Source organism: Bombus vosnesenskii, unplaced genomic scaffold, assembly GCF_011952255.1.
Source record: "Bombus vosnesenskii isolate JDL3184/JDL3185 unplaced genomic scaffold, Bvos_JDL3184-5_v1.1 scf7180000013304, whole genome shotgun sequence".
NCBI classification, from domain to species: Eukaryota; Metazoa; Arthropoda; class Insecta; order Hymenoptera; family Apidae; genus Bombus; species Bombus vosnesenskii.
The window spans coordinates 4,178,512-4,200,253 of NW_022882953.1; the positions used below are offsets into that span (position 1 = coordinate 4,178,512).

The following is a 21,742-nucleotide window of genomic DNA, read 5'->3' on the forward strand; positions in this document are numbered from 1 at the left end:
GCTGTTACTAAAAGTTTCATAGAAAAAGGTATCTGTCAACATTTATCTTTTTATGGAGGGAGAAAAGAGGTTTTATATTCGATGTTCATTGCATACATTTTAATCTTTTTCACGAAATCGGTATGTTCTATAATTTCTATGGGTTTTGTTTGCAAGTCTGTCAGAGGACCGTATCCAATTGAATTATTTTGGAGATCTCATGATTGCGGTTGCTTTTTTAGGCAAAACGTATTCAAATTAGATGAACATGGATTAGACGAACGATTTGATTCAGTGCCATGTGTATCTCTCGATTTTTGTATGTTATAAAATACATTCTAAAGAATATTGTATTAATGATTATTCAAAACTTACAAGTTGCTAAAACACCGTTCTGCCTCGAAAACCTCACGATTAAAGCTTGGAAACGAGAATGGAAATAAATCGTTGCTCACGTGCCAAACCAAACACAAGAAATTTGCATCGTTTATCTAAAAGGGGACATTGTTCGCGAATTAATTTCTCACTAACGGCCGAATTACTCGTAAATCGCGCTCATTGAGCATTCTCGTACGGGGGAATACGTAATTCGTAATTAGCCTGGCTCGCTCGATAGCGTAGACATCAAGTGTACGATATAATTAGGACGACTTGATGTATGCGGCAGTATTATGTGATATATCGCGAGTTATTAATCGTGATCGCGTATCAACATTGCCGTGGAATCCTTTTCGAACCACTGAAAATGATTCTCTAGGAAGCAACTCCGATTTCACGGCACAATTATGCAGATCGTTTGCTTGGCGACGTAACGCGTTGCCACGTACCGAAATTCCATGGCGTATATCGATTCCTCTGCGGAAGGCCGTGAAGCGTGCAAGAATACGTGCTACCTTTGACGTTTCACCTGCGCATTTACCTTACAGAGTCACGAGCCTGCCAAGCTCATATTCTTGATCAGCAATCTGCTCATACTCGCGTGCATACCATGTCGTCTTGCTGGTAATAGGCATGCTGAAGACGCGATACTCGTGGTTGCTGTTCCCGGCTCTTGGTTTCTCCTCATGTTCTTTGCTGGGTGAGTGACGTTTTGTGTTCTTGATTGCTACTGAATTTCTAGCGTTTACGCTACACGCTTAAGAGAAGGAACAACTGAATAAGAATTCAAAAGGGAATCTCTTTCCATTAATAATTGCCAATTCCGTATTAAGCGTGCTCAATTGCTGTAATTTTTATATATGCCTAATTATTTTCTATATAACTATTTTTATATATCTGCAATGTTGTATGTCCTGCAACCGGAAAGAATGAAAAAAGATCCGTTTCTCTTGCCGATTTTTAATCAATTGTAATTTTTTTCTCTTAATTTTTATCTCTTTTTGTTTGATAAAACTAATTTTATTTTATTTCATTAATAACCACATAAGTTTTAATTGTATTACATGTAAGTTTATTATTTTAGTCATTAGAGATAATTAGCGATTAGCAATTTCCGAAGAGTATTAATTAACGAAGATAAAAAGCTATTTAATCATTGTAATGTTAATGTCACAATAAAGCTTTGAAAAACTGTTTTTATTTTACGTGTAGTTACATTAGATCTAAGATAGCGACTTCTTGAATACATTACAGACTTCGTATAGTTAAAGCGTTATCTTCTCACGGGAATTATGTATTAAATATATGTATGTCCTTAAGAGTAGAAGATACGATAGGAAATTATATAAGAAGCTTACTTTACTTAACTGATGAGCTGTTTGATGTATTACTGATGTATGACTTGTTCCAAAACTTCTTGTACACATATAAATGCTAATTAAGCCAGCAACAAGTAATAGAATGATCGCAACAGCCTCCAGACTATGAACTAATCTCTGCCATTGAAATGGAACGAATGTCTATAGATTTTCATGACTGAAATGAAAATGGAGCTTCGAAAGGAAATTTTTATTTCATCTTCTATGCCTTTGCTTAGCAATCAGTTAAAATTACTTGAAAAATAGAACTTAAAAGGTATTAATTTATACAAAATTTGATTCCATGTTCGATAAATATTACTCGTAATATATTTAACAAATCATCTAACTTCATTTATATTATATCGAATCAAATCGATTAATTTCATGTTTTATTCCTTTTTTTTATAAAAATAGCTATCTTAAAACCTGTATCTTTGCTTCATTAAAAATCTAAAAGATAACTCACCACAATAGAAGCTCACTTTTTATTTGCATGTTAGTTAAGCATGATTGCATCGTAAGGAAGTGAACTTAGAAATTGCTGAATTAATGTCTAATGCATTGAAAGAACTATGCGTGAGTTAGCGGTGACCCTCGATGTTTATCAGTAATTATATTTCTCCAATAAAGGACACGAATAATTTACCATTTGACATTGAAATTAAATTCTGAAAAGAAGTACGGTAAAATGTTTTATAAACTCGAATATATTAATATACATTGTATGCTTCTCTTACATAGTTCACTGCTATATGTACTTACGTTAACGCATTTATTACAACAATTAACTGCTAAAATTTCGTGTGTGACCGTTGCATTAGCAGAGAGGATTTACAAACCTGCATTTATCTAGCGCGACTTTACGCTACGCTTCGTTAATAGAATGTGAATTTGTTAATAATATAGTAGGTAACGACGATGTCGAATGGATGTTTCGCCGTTGAAATTCTGTTGGTGGCTAGTTAGCTTATGACAGAAATATTCATGAAGAATGATAAAAGAATGCTTGATTAAGTATTATGTCGCCTGGTCATGCAACGTTGGCTACACGTGCTATTTAAAATACCTGCGACGATATTTTGTAACTTCGACGTATCTCCTTATTTACTATAGCTATAATTACGTCGAAAGTTGCTCCGTTTTTTTTAAACGAATGAATTACTTTCATTTCTAAAATATTTCTGAAAATATAATGGATGTCAAGCAAATATACAAATTGTTGCAACGTAATAGTAAATAAATATGTTAATTTTGTTTGCAATATATGCAACGTTCAGTTATAATTATTTTTGCTAGTTTACTATCTTTTTGTTATGTAGAGGATTTAACAAATTTAAGGTTTCGAATATCCAGAATTTGACTATCATTCGAAAACAAACATTTAATTCGGAACTAAGTAATTGACATATAATCCAACTGGTTAGATTTTGACGTGAAATAACTATGAGTTATATCCGTTCCTGGAATGATATGTAATGATCACAGCATAAATTTGATTAATATACTCAGGATTATTAATATCGCTGGTAATGGCGCGCATACGTTACATCAATAGCACAAATTTACTACATTTATATAATAAATTAAACGAAATTATATATAAATGATAAAAGGTATACCAACTTGACTATTTAATAGAACCATACAAAATTATGTCATGCGATTTAAAAATAATACAAAATGTTAAAACGTAATTTGTCTTAAATCTCTTAAGTGGAAACATAGTGATATTAATGGCTACATAAATATTCGTTATTTGCAGTCTTACAAGATAGATGATTATTATCTCGCGTGATTAAATGATTATTTAGAGGACTTTTATTATTTAGCGGGCTTTCAGTCAGTCACACGCATACATAACACCATCTTACGTACAAAAACTATACTTTAGAGTTTTTATTATTAGCAAAAAAATTACAGGCAGCAGAAAATATTAGTATCATTGATAATATTCTTTATTTTTAATACAAAATCCTTGGCTTATAATTCTGTCTTAATCTTTCGCTCAAATCTTTCATTTTCATTCTCTTATTCTCTGTGTCCTTACTATATTTCTACTCAGTTCCTATACGATTGATATTGCTTTTTATCGCGTCCTTTTCTAGCATAATATCGTTTCTCCATCCACTCGAATCCTTTATACTACTATTATAGCAATAGAATATATTATAATGCACATCGTACCCAGAATGCTATAAATATTAAATCATAAAATTTGTAGAAGTACTGTGTCTGTATATCTTAGGTATAAAAAGTACATCATACTTTCTATTGCTAGATATATAAACTCCCACGTAACCGAATATATTGTACGTAATAGGTTGTAACATGTAAAGTCGAACGTTTCGAGTTCTTTATCTAAATTATATTAAGTAACATATTATTTTTCTGCATTCCTTTGATAACATATATGTATGAAGTTAAATGCTGATTTATATTTCTTTTTTTCTTTGAACTATCGCTACAAGTTCTTCGATATTCTGTTTACAAGAGTAGAACAAATATACGTGAAATTTGAGACATTTTCCCTTAAAAATTGTTTAGCCGATTTGCATAGATAACGTTGATATGTATTTGAAAGTGTCAGTAAGTACGATGCGTCAGTGGTTCTCTAAGTTTTCTTTTAGCGATATCATTAAATGGATAATGAATTAAATTAAATGAAAGTGATTAACAGAGACTTGCGAAGACAACTCGGTACATGTTTCTCGTTAATAATATAAGCACGTTAATTAATAATAATAAGCACGTTAATCTCAACGACATAGTAACTCAGATTAATAAATTTAGCCCGATGAAACGTAAAACGTGTTTTTCTTAACTGAAGAAACCAGACTTTTCGTACGTTCTGATCTAATATTATACGTATAAGAAGGCGAAGGAGAATTAACGCATCCAATATGTATAAAGGAAGGACCCTATAATCAGCCGAAATAAAATCCACCAGCAGTCACGTACGCGCGATCTTTCTCCCTAGGAATGAATGGAGCAACCAGAAGAAAGGCATTTATAATCGGTTGGATGATAGCGCCTCCAGATTTCAAACCTCTTTTCACGTGATTTACGACGAGATAATGCCGGCTATTTCGCATTACCATACACACGCCTCTCTTGGCAATCGTTTTTCTCCACCGCCGCGTCCTTTTCGTGGCCACTTTCCTGCAGATATTACTGCAGAACTTTCTGCCCCTCCATCTCTCTCTCTTCCTCCCCCATCTGCTGCCTTTTCTTTGGTGTGGCCCAATGACGTCGACGACGACTTCTTTTCTATCTTCTGCTGCAAAGCTCCGAGGCAATTCGTCGAAGAACGCTCTTTGACTCGCGCGGTTTCCACCATCACTTTGACGAGCGTCTGCAACCATTGCGTCGAAACGGCGAAAAAGGATGCAAGACCCTATTGGACCGCGATAGTGCATCTTGTTTTCTGACCTCGTACTTTGAGTCGTGACGTCGGTAATTGTAGATAAATATCAATTCTACGCGAAGCGTGAGTTTTTCGGATTCGAGAGGAGTGGAATTTGCTCGGTGGACTGAAACGAGGCTTCCGAATGTGGAAAATGTTAGGATTGTTAGTTGCACGAACTGTTGCGTTGAATTTATTTTCATTTCGTTTCATTAAAATTCCCGATTTTACAGAGGATAAGTTCAGAGCAAATTGTTGTATGAAGTAGTTTGTTTACATGTCCGATGTTAATACGTTCGGTGATTATGTTAGTGCAAAACAAATTGTAGAAAATTTCTGGCAACAATTATTAAATCCCAGATATTTCTGCACTTATAAGAGACTTAAACGTTTGAAAATGTATATTATACATATTATACGATATTTAGGTTTCATTTCCGTAATTCAATCTTTCAAATCAAATCTTTCAAAGTGCAAACAAAATTTAAACCATTTAAACCGTTAATTCTTATGCTGCGACATTTTCAATTTCGGGTATTTGATAAGGGAAAGATTGATAAATTTGTATAACCTTTTCCATATGAAATCTTCAGATCATCTTAATCTTTTATCAACAAAATAACGTCGAATTAGTTTTCACTGTACCTAACTTAGTCATACTATGCTCTCAACAATTTCAGGAAATTCGAGAGTCGTATGAAGCTCATGATAATTTTTTCAAATGACACGTCATTGTTTATTGAAAAACAAGTAAATATAAGTCGATGGAATGACCATTTTATTGTGTACAAGGGAAAAACGTATCGGCAGAGTTAATTTAATTTGACATAATGAGAGATAAAACGAGCGTCACAGCATTAACGTCCGCATGCCGCGTCGAAAACGTATTTTCTTTATTGGAGCAATATTACGTAAAAGCGTCTGCGTTCCGGCGTGTAATTACTGTCCATCAGGACGTCCTTTTGTCTCTGGCTTTCCGTTTAAGTACATGTATAGGGAGCGTAATTCCTCAAAGGCTTTCGAACGCCCGCTACCAGATTTCTTGTCCTCTATAACTGCTGCCGTTGACTTGGCAATAAGCCACCGTTGCGCCTGAGATTAATTTCGCACGAAATTTAACTGCAGATCGATGCAGTTTCTCTCGCCCCTAAACGCTTTATTCTACGCCACTTCCGCTTACGATTCTCTCTGTTTCCATTACTTATCATCGTTTTCCTTCGCGTTCTCATTCATCGTTACCCCTCTTCTTTTTTAGATTAATTTTATAATCCTGGCGATTACACGACGCGTATCGTTATTTATTAAAGAAAGAAAACATTTGTTTCTTTTCCTGTGAAAGTTTGCTAGGCCTCTTAAAAGTTTCCGAACTTATAGAAAGCAAAAAAAGATTTTTCTTTAGTATTTTGTCTTTATTTATGTTGTTAATTAAATATTGACTCCTAACAGTGCATTAAAAACTATAACTGCGAAAGAATGCTTATAACATTGGAACGTTCAAAAGTTAGAAATAAATATTTTGTAAAGTTCGGATCTGAAATTTCAAAACTATACTGGGCTAGTAAATATCAGCATGATTAAGTTAAATTGCAAATGAATACTGATTAGGTCTTAAAAAGCTACGAGTATATGAATGATGACATCTTTTTTTAATGATTATATGACATAATGATTTGAAATAATACGATGCAGAACATTTTCCCGTTTTTCCCAGTTATAATTATGATAAATTCTGTAGGAATGTAAACAGGATTAATGAGAGGTTAATGCATAAGGATTAACAAGGGAATATTTTTATTAAACTAAGATAAGAGAAGATTTTCATTTCTCCTTTGGTAATCAGTTGTTTTTATATAGACATATCTATCGCCACAGAAACCTAATAATGGTTTTTCGAAAAGAATGAGAAACCGTATAAGTAGATCGTTTCACCAAAAAGTATGGAGCTCCACTTGGGAAAAAAGCGTAATTGCACTTTGCAACTGCATGATTGCACATCCGACACCGACGAGAAGTTTGGAAGCATTATCTTTTAGCTTGCAGAGTGCGGTACGCCCTTTTTGGTGAAACGTCGAGTCTTCTCACGATTTGTTTTCCCAAATATCCTGCTACATCCTTCGGTATACAAATCTGTACTCACTGCTTAGCAACGGGGCTTTCTTGGCTTACTTTCTTCGCCACAGCAATCACTTTTTCAATGTCCTCGCTTGCAATATCTTCAGTACGCTATTTCTTGAGCGTATGGTCAGAAACTTGAAAATCCTTTCTTTCATCCTTTTTAAAGAGTTAATGAATTCTTATAGGAAATGAATTAATTTAATTTAAAAACAGTCTCTTCCATATAAAATCAAATTTGTATTCTTTTTTTGTTTTTTGTATTTGTATTACATTATTTGTATACATTTGTATTTGTATTCTCAATGCACAAAATAATTATAGGTTGTTCTGTATTCTGAAATATAACGGAAAGATACAAATGTTGTCGTTTTTTCATCGAACTTCGAAATCATCGAATATTTCTCGAATCATAGATGAATTTAGGGTTATTAATTACAGAAGTACCATTAAACTACGAAAATATTTTTTTAGAGTAAATAACGGTTTGTACGGTAATAATGGAAAGAAGTATGGAGAACTCAAACTTTTTAACGATGTTGTTATTCATTCCTCTTTTCAAACTGAAAGTTTTACCTCAGACTGAATAAAAGAATCTCGAGTGGATATAAAATACCGAAGATTAGCAATAACGAGCATGTTTAATAAAAGAGTAACGTCGGTTTAAAAAAATGTTACTTCGTGTTATACCTATCCTATCATAGTAGGTTGATACGTATGTACAATGATTTCCGTATTTCATTTACTCAACAATCGTCATCAATTTTCCGAACTCCACAATGGAAATACTTTTTGAATGATCTTTCTACATTAAATCGCATTTCGTGTTCCTAATTACTCCCTTTCTCCGTACTAAAATAAAGTTTCAAAATGCATGATACATTCCAGCATGTGCTAATATCATAGAACATGCTTATAGAAATCAGCCGTTCAAAAATTAATCACTTGTCCTGTATAGAATTTGCTAATATTTAACCATCTCACAGAAATAATCTTGTCCTACTTTCACGGAACACTGTCTGTCTGCGTAAGCATTAGTATTCGATAGAAAATTTCAACGTTTTGATTTGCAATTCCAGCCTATTTCGACCGCCCAATCACATGATTTCACACGGATCAAATCGTACTGCGCATACATCATCGCGAGACATCATCGAAATGGATAACGATTAGCTAAAATTTTCTGTTACCTAACGGCCGAATATTTCAAATTCGTCGGCACGAAAGCACCGTGCTGAGACTTCTAATTATAGGTACACGAAGCGAACATAATTGCGGCCTCATCTAGCTCCGAGATGCTAACCCGCATAGTTTAGATTCACAAGCCTAACGAGGTATAATCCTCTCCGATCGAGAGAGAGAAAGAGAGAGAGAGAGGGAGAGAGAGAGAGAGAGAGAGGAGAGAGTTGAGCCAAGTATGAATCGAATGTCTACCATCCAAGAACCTAATTCAGATTTGTAGGCTATAGTTAACCTGACATAAGCTCTGTCCAGCTATTGGCGGGGCTAAACCGATTCTCTCGGTAGAGTTTCTCTTGCTTGGTCCTATACAACGCAAAATCGATAATCGTAATGGAGCTTCGTATTTTCGACTGACGACGTTGACGTTAAGGGATATTTCGTTTCTTGTCATCGGTTTTCCTTCTTTCTCTTTCTTTAAGGATTACAATGTATTTTTAACGTAATTAGCGACTAACGTGTCTATACTAATGAGAGACCGGAGCCTATGAAAATTCGGTTGATTAGATTTTAATTTCAGAGTGGGTTTCATTGAATTTACGTAATTAGTAGGAATTAAACGTTGGTTATTTCTATGAAATATTTGACAAATGAGAACGGCGTTTAAATGTTTGTATCAGTGTTAACGAGAAGTTAAGTCTTTAAAGACTCAACAGATCATCAAATCGGCGATTAATTCGTTAGTAGCCGATCGGTATACTCGCAGAAGTCTGGCGTAATAAATCGTGTGCACGATTTTTTCAATTGGAGAAAGTAATTTTCATAATGTATATCTTTTAATGGAAATGACAAAAACAATAGCACTGCATTTTTAAGTTACTTTGTTTGATTACGAGGAATAAAATATATGTCGCTGGTAATATTCCCTACATACGTATACTCACATTAATTGGAAAATTAAAAAGATGAGCGATAAAACGTTGATAAGTTCTGGAAAGGAAATAAAATAACGCGCCGAAAAGATTATACTGTATAGTTACGTAACAAATTTCGTTGAAAAAATATTATCTAATATATATATGCCAATGAAACAACGTAAACGCTAAGCATCTCTGAAATTCTATTTGCAATTCCAAAGGAGAACAAAATGGTTCCGTCAGAATCTGCATCACGTTCCAGGAACACTAAGCGTATCAAGCGCTTAGAAAGCCTCAGGAATTATCCGACTATACCAGATATAGGAACATGGAGAGAAGAAGCTAGAGGAATGAACAAGAGTTTTATATAAGAATCTCGTCTTTGTTTGGTATTCGCTTTAATACAAATAAGTCACGTCATTGTTTTACATACAATATAAAATATACATATAGAACACAAAACCGTGTTTTTGCAATAAATGAGACTTAGCAAGATCGCACCACAGACGTATGTTTAATTTTCAAAATTATATTGATTAATATTTCAGATTCATATTCAAAATTAATATTGAATGATGTAGATATACATTATTGTTACAAAATGTGAACAAGGTACGATATAAAAAAATACTTCATAAAAGGATCTGCAATGATTTTAATTCTATAGGATTAGTACAGATGTGTATACCAGAAGTTCATTTTGATTTCGTTTCATATCACTGAATCGGTCGATGAAATCTTGCTATCAGTTTGCTACACGTATTGCGTATTTGTTTGATATCCCTTGTTTCCAAAGTAACCCATGCATAAAGGTACACATAAAAGTGGTATGAAATCTGGTGATATTGGAAGCTAATCTTTTCGACTGTTTGTCATTTCAATAAATCTTCAAACGACCTGCATTTGTAATGTATAACATCTTTAAAATTTTATACCCATAGAGCCTGACAAAGTTTGACCGCGAACAACTGAAACACTTTGCGTATTTAACCTTTTTCAAAGAACAATTAATTTGATTATTTATAATGTGATTTCACAAGAAGGTAATAAATAGACTGCGGATTTTCATGCACATTCGTATTTTTGAGAATATGATTAAAAATAATAATAATCTTGCTAAAAAATTTGCTTTACCTTTCAAGTATTATATGTAGAAAGCACTATACGTTGTATGATCTTTTTCTGACATTTTGCATCTTCAAATTTCCTACAAATGCATAAAAAATCCGCAGCCTGATAATAAATATTGTTTTTAGTCATTAATTTTTCGTTCATGACTACAACTTATGTCTTACAATCTATACAATTTTTTTTATTTGGTTGAATTTTACAATCAATTCTCATTGAGGATTATAAGTAAATTTTTCTGGCTTGGTACTATGTTGTGTTTAATAAGTGCTTATCGTGTATTTGATTTTAGTTGAATATAGTGCTTAAATCTAAAGGGTAATGTCTTTTTAGCCTGCGGATCTGATCCGACGTGTCAAGAAATTGAGTAACTAGTGGGTTTTGGTGGTTGTTAACTCTTATGTTATCTCTATTATCTATACGATATGACTAGATACTTATAGACGTGGAGTTTATAAACGTTCTATACGATTCGTTATATACTCGTTGTAATCAGTTTATAGAACGATAATATTTTAAAATGACATTGCACATCGTTCCTTTCGACTTTCGTACAGCGCAGTATGATAAAAACGGCGCGACCAATCAAATCAGGGGAAGAGTTGAACATAAATCGGACGCGTCGAATAACTTCTAAATAATACAAATGGCGCGTGAAATAACGAGACAGTGGCGCAGGAACGGGTATAAATCGGTGGTAGCGAGCGTACAACATAAAACAGAGACGACGAGTCAGCCTGTCGATGTAAATTTCCGCGAAACATCGTCCTTCAAAATGTCGCGGCTACGGTAAACCGTCGAATAATTGTCATCGTCCGTATACCCGTGAATTTTACGGAATCATTCTCCGTTTGTTGAAGCTCGATTACTCGCAGAAAAGAGCAAGGGACGAAAAATGTTACTTGAGATTCGGGTTATACAGTTGGAAAAAAGAAGGAAGGAAAAAATGGTGGAAAATGCGAGGAAAAAAGAGAAGGAAACACGATGAAATAAAACCTGTTTTTACGTCGAGCCATGCTATCAGCTTCGGGTTTGCGAGGCCAGCGTTTCGCTTCCCTCTAGAAACGAATCTGTGCTCGTTTCTTCCTCGTTCTTCTATTCTCGCTTATAATCAGCCTACTTTTTTCTTATCTTTCTTTTTTCTTTATACGTACATATACTAGCGATAGGAAAAGTCGAAAATCGTTTAAATCTATCTGTAACTCGAATCTTGTTCCTTTGCGAGGAAAATGATTGGTTACAATTTCCTAACTTTAGCTGAAAATTGTAAATTAGTTAGTTCTATGAGTAGAATACTAATTGAAGGATGTACTAATTAAGTGATAAAGTAGCGTAATATTACACTCATAGGCGAATAAAATATTAGTTTGAAATAGATCTATTCAAATATAAACGAATCTGTAATATATAAATGCGAGTAGCATGAAATTATAGAGGGTTTTATAAAAACTCAATATCTTTTAGTCATCTTTTTTAAGAAATTTGAATCGCAAGCGATCTTTTGGTTTAGATGAATTTATTTATTTCTTTGTAACTTAAATTCGTAGTTGTTTTAATGTTCCCTTGTTATTTGTTTCGAAACATGCTGTAAGTTAAAATACTTTTCTTCTTATTGGCTTTTTAATATCTCTTGCTGTTATAAGCTTTTCATCCAGAGAGATTTGTACGTCCGAATTCATTTTTATTGCGTTTTGAACAGAAGTGTATCTGTGGTTCCATTAATTATTGCTTATTTAGATGAGATGGTTTTATTCGGGAATTGCTCGGTATCAGAATATATTTTGATAAATCGTTCTTTTGATTAATATATATAAAATGAAAATGTTGTTATTTATGAAACAATAATTATACATATCTTTCTCGTTTCTTTTTAAATCAGAAATATTTTATATGTACTTATTATCTTACCACTTCTTTAATTCATTGATGTCCGACCTACTGTACTTCCACTTTCTTTTCACTACTTTGAATCATAAGTCAGATTTAGATATACCTTTACTCAGCGATAAACTACAAGATACAAGAAAGTGGTGAAAAATATTCCACGCTCAAAGTAACGATACTTCTCTATACGATACAAATCAGCTTCTAATTTTAAAACATATAAGATTATGCATTATATGTTACCATTATATATCTTCATTCCTATTACAAAAAATAGCTTCTTCTTAAACAATCAGATTAGAACATGATACCTATAAACAGAAAGGAGAAGCAACAAATTTATACAATATATATAAAAAAGTTTCATTAAAACTTTCATTATACATGTTCCAAACTTATAAAAGATTACCACGTTCCATAGATTCAACATCTCCGACTATCACCATCTTCGTAACTCTCTCGTGCATCTCTATTTTATTAATTTCTACAGCGACTGTATCCTCCCTTGAACTTCGCGCGTTAGGAAAAACCGAAGATTTATGACTACCGGTAACTCTTGACAAGATAAGGTCACCGATCGATTAACGGAAGCGAGAAGGGACTGAGCTGTCGGTCTGGCTAATGGTACCTGGATCGATGCCTCCTCCACTCTGTCATTTCTCTATTGACTTTATATAATTCCCTATTCTTTACATAATCCAATTCTGCCAATTTACCCGTACGCTATATCAAATCAAAATAAGTGAAAAGAAAGGAACAAATTAAATACGAACGATGTGTAAAACTGATAAAATCTGGATTAAGCAACGAGGAAGATTCGCTTCTTTGACAAATATCTACGACTGATTTTATAGTTATCTATTATAGTTTTGGTCAATGTTCTGAAGCGCATAGTATGATCTACGATTTATATCACACACCTATTACGCTTGAAAGAACCTTTTATAATTATTCTTTGAACAGAACTAAGTTCAAAATTGAATTATTATATTATGAAAAATTAATTAAATTAATAACATTAGAACATTGTTGTAAATCTAATTTTTTATTTCCCTAAATCCACTGAATGTTTGAATAATAAGAATTGATCCTTTAGATCGTTTTAATCCAATAAGTTAGCTTACTTCTGATGAATTTTGTTCCACGGATAAGCTATACGTGACTTCCATATGCATCGACTCTTCTTTGCTTCGTTGGATTCGAACGTTACTTATAAGAAATTAATATAAGCTTCTCATAAAATTTAATTGCAGCATATGTCATGTTGCACGTCTGTAGATTTTTAGATCGGAAGTCGACACGATTCTAAATCCTTATCAACAAGAAGGGAAAAGAGAAAGAAAGGAAAAATGTAACGAAAGAGTCTATCCGTGTTAACGAAAGATTAAAAATGTTCCATTCTGTCGTTTGTCTGGCGGTGTCGCGAAAATCGATTTCGGCTGGCGCTCGATTCAGGAAACGCGACCATTGTCCTGTCCCGTGCGCGATTTCGGCTTGAATTACGCGCTGCTTCAATTTCATTGAACGCCGATCGCGTTGGTAAATCGGATAATCAACGGCCGATGAAACAGCTAACGTGACGAGCGATCGACAACACGATAGCACTGGTAATAGGAGTAACTTTATCTCTCTTCACGGCATTTTGTTTCGAACTTGTCCACGGTCCACTCGGAATGACCTGTAAACCGATGACAAACTCGAAAGGTACAATGTGATCTCTTATATTACGCACTATGCCACTAGGTTTTCGCTACAAAGTTCAAATCCACGTCATTCGCAATTATGTCCGCTGTCTAGAGCTATTGCGTGGCTCGCGAATAAATTACGCAGCCTGGTAGAGGTATGGGTATTGTGGTAGGGCGGTTGTTGAAGGGATCGACAGACTATGAGCTAGTAATTATTTGATTTTTATTAATTTAATAGTTATTAAAATTTGTAATTTTTACTATGTTTATTAGACGACATATGCATTTGTGGTTCTCTGGATTTCGATCGTGCTTTTTTAGTAGTTATCTTTGTTCCAATGTTTCGAGATCTTTTCAATTTAAAGCTTGTTCTGATGAAGTGAATACATATTCCAATTTTACGTCTGTCCTGAAGAGGTGAATATTCCAGTTTCAGGTCTGCCACGAACAAGCGAAGTACAGTAGAGCCTCCCTTATCCGATCTAATAGGGAGACAAAACGAATAAAACAAAATAGAATTTTCAGATAATAGAACTGTCACTTTTCTGATACAAAATTTCATTTATTCGAATACCAATTAAGATTGATAGTTTCTTGAAATATTTATTTCCATATCTTTCTAGCTACTAAATCACATAATTATTTCAACATGAGTAACTGCGTAGAGTCACAATCTTTTTGTACTTCGAAACATCGAAGCCTTTTTCTGAATACTTTGCCAATGCTTCGACATGAGAAGACACTCCATTAATACTTTCGTTTGCTCTTTCCATTTGTGTAAAATCGTTGTTATTAGTCGCCTCTATTGCAATCGAAACATCATTCGTTACATCGGTATATAAGGTTTTTCTAATGTTACCAGTGCCTGAGACATCTACACGCTTTAGATAATTTTCAATATCATATTTTTTAATGTTCGTGATTATCGCTTTTTCAATATCGTGTACTTTCGCTAATTCTATCGTACTTACACCACTTTCGAGCTTTTTAATTATGTCGTATTTTCTTTCGTATAATAGAACGCTATTAGTTTCATACTAAGTTCTTATAATCAGAATCCACTCGATAAAATAAAGAAAAGGATACATTGTATATGAACATCAGTAAAAATGTACACTTTTAAAACAGAGAAAGCGTCTGTTATTGGAAATATTATATTCGGATAACAAAGTGTTCGAATAAGAGAACGTTCGGATATTAAGGTATTCGGATAATAGACGTCCGGATAATGACACTACTGTATTGATTTTTATGAAAATTTAGAATAATAAACGATAGAAAAGGAAACATAAGCTAATTATCCCGTTGTTTTGAATGTAAAACATCGACGGGTTGACAAGGATCTTTCATATGAATTATCTTTTAACGGTATAGTGGACACGATCTTAATTATTTTAAATAAAACGCACTGTATTACAGGCAATAATTAATAAAACTCAGCGACCGGATAAATATGTTGAATTGATTTTGCTATATTTATTACATTTTCATTATAACCAGTTCTGTGTAAAATTCCCAGAATATTTGCTTCTAAAGAAATAATCGAATACCTGGAAAAGTATATAATGACATTGTTGCGGCAATAATCAAGCAATTGCGATGAATTACACTGAAAATAATGCTTGTGTTTAATGCAGATACAAAAATTATTAGGAATTCAAATGAATCGCTTAAATTTCACTTCTTGGCATATCTCTACGATTTTAATATCATGATATACATATAGAATAAAATAGTTACGTATTTAACTTGTCCCATCGTTTTATTCCTGTACTTCAAATTTTCTCTCGCCAATAATAAATTGATAAATTATCATTAGTGTCATTCGATATTAATCTTTAATGTTTTTAAATGTCACTTTTTTCGGGTAACTTTAACGAACCATTGGTAACGATAGTTAGAAGATCAGTGTCTTCGTAATCGCATTGTATTCAGGAATCAAACGCCAGTCATTGCCTTCCTGTCTACAAACTGACGTTAAACACGTTCACGTTATATACGATTGCATCCGTTGACAGTAAACACAGAAAGGATCGATATCTGTTGCACGATGCACGGGTACCTTTGAAAGGAACACGAGACTTCATCGATATCGCAATGACAGTGACGCTTCATCGTTGTTAAAGCTGCGTCTCGCTGAAGAGCGAGAATCTCTTTGAGATACGAGACAAAGTAAAAGGAAAATAGAGAGGAAATTACTAGAACGATGCGGCGCTTCTTGAAGATCGCAGATTTATATTTTTCACCTATACATATTTTTCCACGAATATTTAATACAGAATCTCTGCCTCTTTCCTTCTTACAGATAGTTTAGTTTAATTTTTATTGCAAAATTATTAGGTCGTCCGAAAGCTTTCTTTCATTTTATAAGGAAATAATGGATGCACAACATTTTCCGTTTTATATTATTTTATTGAATCACGTACGATCCATTTTATTCTATCAAACTAAAGATCACAATGTTCGACAAATCTGTCGGTTTCATGTTTGTATAAAGATGCGTTGTTATCAAAGATGTGTCTGTAAAAGAAAGACATTTTCCGGACAACCTAATATTAATACAGCCTTGAACATTCTAGGACCGTACATTTATCAACTAAATGCACGAAACATGTGTAATGATTAGCATGAACTATGGTATAAACTATAAACTTTTCCATAGTGTAATAAAATGTGAAAAGGACAAAAAACCTTATTTTAAAAGAGATTTGGTAATTTATATATTTCTGATAATTCTAGGATAGCCAATTTTAGATTTACCCTTTCACAAGCAACGTTTAGTTTCAGAACACATGAAAAAATTATTAGCTACGAAACTGCTAATTTTATGTCTCGTGCCAGAAGTTAATTCGTAAAGAACGCCACATGTACTATCATTTAGAATGTTATTATTTTATGTTAACTGTTTAGCTACGGTGAAAGATGTAATATAACTAATAACTTTTTAGAATAGAAAGCATTGTTGTTGTAAGCAGAAACTATCTTCTTCGTATGTAGGCGCGGGACTATGTAGTTTAATTAGCTTAATTAATGTTGGTACGTACAATAGAATAAGTGGCTCATCTTAGATTAAATAATCTGCTCGAGCTGTAACTTTGTATAAAGAAGTATCGTATAAGATATGCAAGAGCAAGTAGCGCAAAGGTAAAATTTATCCAAAATCAATAATACATCTTATGTATGGTATCAAGCCATCGAGATAAGCTTCATAAAAGAACATGTTTGCTTAGAAGGTTTACGTATCTTCTCTCTTAGGAAGCAAACTACGCTAACTGAACCGAAGCACTCCATGGTTAGACAATCTGTTTCGTCATTATTCAAAACAAGACGCTCCGCGCAACTTGAATAGAAACAATACGGAAATATTCACTGATACTTATTGTTCACAAACAACGCGATTATTGTATATGTTCTCTCTACAACTTATCGAAAAAAAAATAAATGAACGAATAAAAGAGAAACATTTGTAATATGTAGAAAGAAGAATATATGATTTCTGACCCCGAGCATGACTGATGCAGGTATAGATCGCTGTATGGATTCATGCATGAAATAATAAATCGTGAACGTGTCACACTATTACAATGCATTGTCAATAATAAAAAAGTTGATAGAAAAATGTATGCATAGACAAATTTTTTGTCAGACCAGTATAATCAACCTTCCACTGGAATCAAAACCATAAGACCCAAATTGTGGTTGAATAATCCAGTATTCTCTCTCTATTCTTTCTACTACTCTCTTTTATGATACGTTAAACCTGGACACTGTAACATTTAATGCTGCTTTTTCACGACGACATCCAGTTCCATCGATCATGTCGGTTGTTATCTCCCGTGATAAGACTGCAATAGCACACACGTACAAGGCTTTCTTTAAAAAAAAAAAAACGCTCATTGCCTACAACTTCTTTTTACAAAAATTACCCCATAACATTGATAATACCGTAAACGTAACAGCTGAACCGTAATGACGCTGAAGCTAATCTAATTATTCTGGGGTGAGCTCTCGTAGATACATGCTTAACTACCTAGATTGGATAACAATACTTATCGTTATACTTACACACTAACTAGCGCTAAATTCACTCTTGCATAAGTTGTACCCTGTGTGCAGCGTTCCTTATTCGAATACAATTAACGGTTTACTGCTACAGATCTCCAATTTTTATAGTCTAGTCTCACTGTTGTTTTATTAATCAAAAAGACTATTGTAGTATCAAAAAATAAAAGAAAAAAAATCAACTTTGTGACAAAAGCGAAATCTAAATTCACGCGTATTAGGAAAGATTCTTTTATGAAAAGCCGCATGTTACGAAATAACTACATATATTTACGTATCGTCTCTTCTTGACAGATTGTAAATACAAAAGTGCAATAAAGCAAATATTAGCAAATTATATAAAGCAATATTAAGCAAAAATTAAAGAAGGAGAATTTTTTTAGCAACAGCAGGATACTATTAAACCAAAAATGGACCGAAAACCGCAGTGCAGTAATACATACCAGCTCTCTATCGCTCTTTCTACCCTTTCTGGCTGTTTGCATTCGTACAGAAGGACGCACGACGAAATCTGTGCGCAGACAAACGATGCAACCACTATATCTGATCGTCGACGCGTTTTAACGCGTCATTATCGTACGGCCATTGATACACACATATATACCTTTATGTATCTTTCGATTGTTTTAACAGCGCTATCCGGTTGACCGGTCCATTCGTTACCATGGTCTACAGTATGATAACCGGTGACATGTTGACCTTCGGGATAATCTACATGGTGGTGCTGTTCGGATTTTGCCAGTCGTTCTACTTTTTGTACAAAGGCTTCCCGGGAGTGAAATCATCCCTCTACAGTTCCTATCACTCGACCTGGATGGCACTGTTTCAGATAACCCTCGGCGATTATAACGTAAGCCTCCCCCGTTTCCTATAAATCAGCGTTTTATTGTCGCGGTTATTTCTACTATCGTCGTATGTATTCACGTGCACACATGTTTGCTAGGATGCACGCCTATTCTTTATCTCCGTTTTTTACTTCTGCCCTTTCATAACTATGAACACACCGTATTTTGAACGAGGTTTTGAACGAAATGCTCGTTGCGGACTAAGGCCATCACCCGCTTAATAACACAGCATGTAACAGAGCAATGTATTTACATTATTCTTGTGTATCGTTCATTTATGCCAGAACGAAGCAAAGAAGGTTCTATGAAATCAAATCAAGAAGTAGAATGTTTGAAGAGGAGAATTATTAATTACTTAATCATTTGGCAGTGAACAAACTTCGTTCTTTTATAATTTAGCTGACAGTTTTTAAATTTTGAGAGGATCTGATAAAACATCGTTTATGTACGTTGCTTACTATACAAATCAGGATTGAGAGTGTTATATGCGATAACGAGATTGTTAAATATTAAATTTTATTTCAATCATTTTATTTTATTATCGCAGAATTGTAATATTCTTATAAATGATAAATTTATGAGGAAAATAGAAATAGACGAAGTTTTACTATTTTTCATACGTAATATGTATGTTATACGTTATTATTATCTATTTATTTGTTTAGTGTCGCAGCGGCTTATTAGCTACTAGCAACCACACACTATTACGTTACCAGTGATGTTGTAAAGACATATTTACTGAACTTACATTGGTTACTACTTCCTACTAACTAAATGGATTCGCAATCAGTACGAGCAATAGCACAAGTATTTATACAGAGTTGAAAGGAATTAGAACATACATTGTACGTTATATTGGTGTAATATGATCGTCACGGCTCGTAAATTGAATTTCTATTTAATAATCACTTTAGCGACATTGACTACTAAAAACGAAATACACGTTATTGTTCTTTCCCGTTTACATGTTCGATTTTATTGCATCCTCAATAATGATTCAGTACCTTTCTTCTTATTCCATCGAACATTCTCTGAGCCTTAGTAAACATAACTTTTAAATATTTCCTTTGCCGAAATGGTATTTCCAAAAAATAACTGGACGTTAAAATAACCAATGATTCCAGAATCGAAAAAGTCTTACATTCTTTTCCGTCATCATACGAATTATAGTTCGATCGAGATCATGTTTATTTCTTTACAATATTTCCTCCAATACGCGTAAAGGAAACTGTTGACGTTTGAAAGGAGTGAAAGGAAATTTTGAAACGTTTGCACCCTTTCTTTTTTAAGGTTGTGCGGATTGTTACGTGCTCTATGTACATATGTACATAAATTCAGTCGCGGCATTTTCAATAGGAGGAAAAAGTTGAATGTTGAGAAGGATCGGGCAATTTGATAAATAGTGTCTGCATGTCAATGGAGAGCATAACTTCCAGCGGTGTTTCCAGCATAGCTTTTTTCGTAGCGGTTACCGTGGAAGGGTTAAGAATTTAAACGTTGCTCGTAAATCAGTTTCAATCAGAGATACTTGCCATTCCTGTTTTTCTGATTAAACGTTGGCCCGTTTCGGATTACAAGAAACCGTCACGTTGTTAGAGCGACAGAATCTTCTGTTCTTCTTATTTTTTCAAAGTAATTCGTTTGATTTATTGTCCGAATCGTTCGTACGAGTTTAATAACGTCCAGTATAATTTATAGGAATACATTAAGTCGGTGTAAAAATATTATTAAAAGTATTATTGGTTAGCATAATAATCACTTAACTATTACGTTATCATTTTTTCGCGTTATTATTCTTTATAGGTATATTTATCTTAGTGTACTATTACCTCGTATTATTAATGTTGCTGTTTTTATATAAAATAATAATAAAATAAATGATTGGATCTTGTTAATGATTTAATGCTTGATTATTAAGGAGTATAATAGGTGAAAGGCGATTAGGACATAATGGTTAGTTAATGATTACCTTATTGTTATTTCGTGTTGTTATTAATTTGTAATTATATTTATTTTAGTATATCATTGTTTCGTATTATTAGCAATGATGCTTCTATATAAAATAATAATAAAATACTAATAATTCACGAGAATCTAGTAAAAAATATCTTACAAAGTTTTACAAAGCTACAGTTAAGATTTACTTAAAATTTACCAATTACTAAAATCTAATTTTCTACGATATGAAAGAAAATTATATAGAATCATTGAAATTTCGTCGCTAATGAAAATGAAAAATGAAGTATCTTCAGTTCGGATTTCAAAGTTCCACTACTTTTTATTTAAGATAACAAGTAACTTATTTTCTTTCTTCGCGATCATCCTGTAAATGTATTCCAATCCACCAAACTGCTGCAACAAAATGAATTATCAAAGAATTCTTGTTTCCATGTTATTCGTTGAAGATAAAAAGAGGATGAGGAGATTTGGAAAAAAAGATAAATAAAAGAATAATTCTTTGATACCAACGGTACAACAATACTATGAAAGAACTATTCTTCCGGTTTCAGGAAAATTCAATTTCCAAGTAACAGGGGTTCTCAGTATGAACGGTATCGTTTCGACTTGAATCGATGTACAGTGATTCACGAAAGTATTCGAATGTTTATCACCGAATTTTTCTACGAGTGTATTATTTGCATTATACGAAACTTGTTGAAATTTCGATAGCACTGCAACGAAACGCAACTATCTTGAAACCAGTGAAAGTACTGAAACCACTGGAATAGGTTTGAAAATGTATTTTACATTTAGTGAATAATTATTATACAGCATGAATAGTAGCTTTAAAGATACAATATAGTGAATA

At 33.4% G+C, this 21,742-nt stretch overlaps 1 protein-coding gene across 2 annotated transcripts in view; it reads left to right on the top strand.

Moving 5' to 3' along the window:
- LOC117234299 overlaps positions 1 to 21,742 on the top strand; it is a 55,572-nt gene that overhangs the window by 14,718 nt on the left and 19,112 nt on the right. For both annotated transcript variants that reach the window (XM_033495376.1, XM_033495377.1), the window contains exons 5-6: positions 906 to 1,057; positions 18,722 to 18,938. In XM_033495376.1, coding sequence (XP_033351267.1) covers positions 906 to 1,057; positions 18,722 to 18,938 — 369 coding nt within the window. The remainder of the gene's footprint in view (positions 1 to 905; positions 1,058 to 18,721; positions 18,939 to 21,742) is intronic.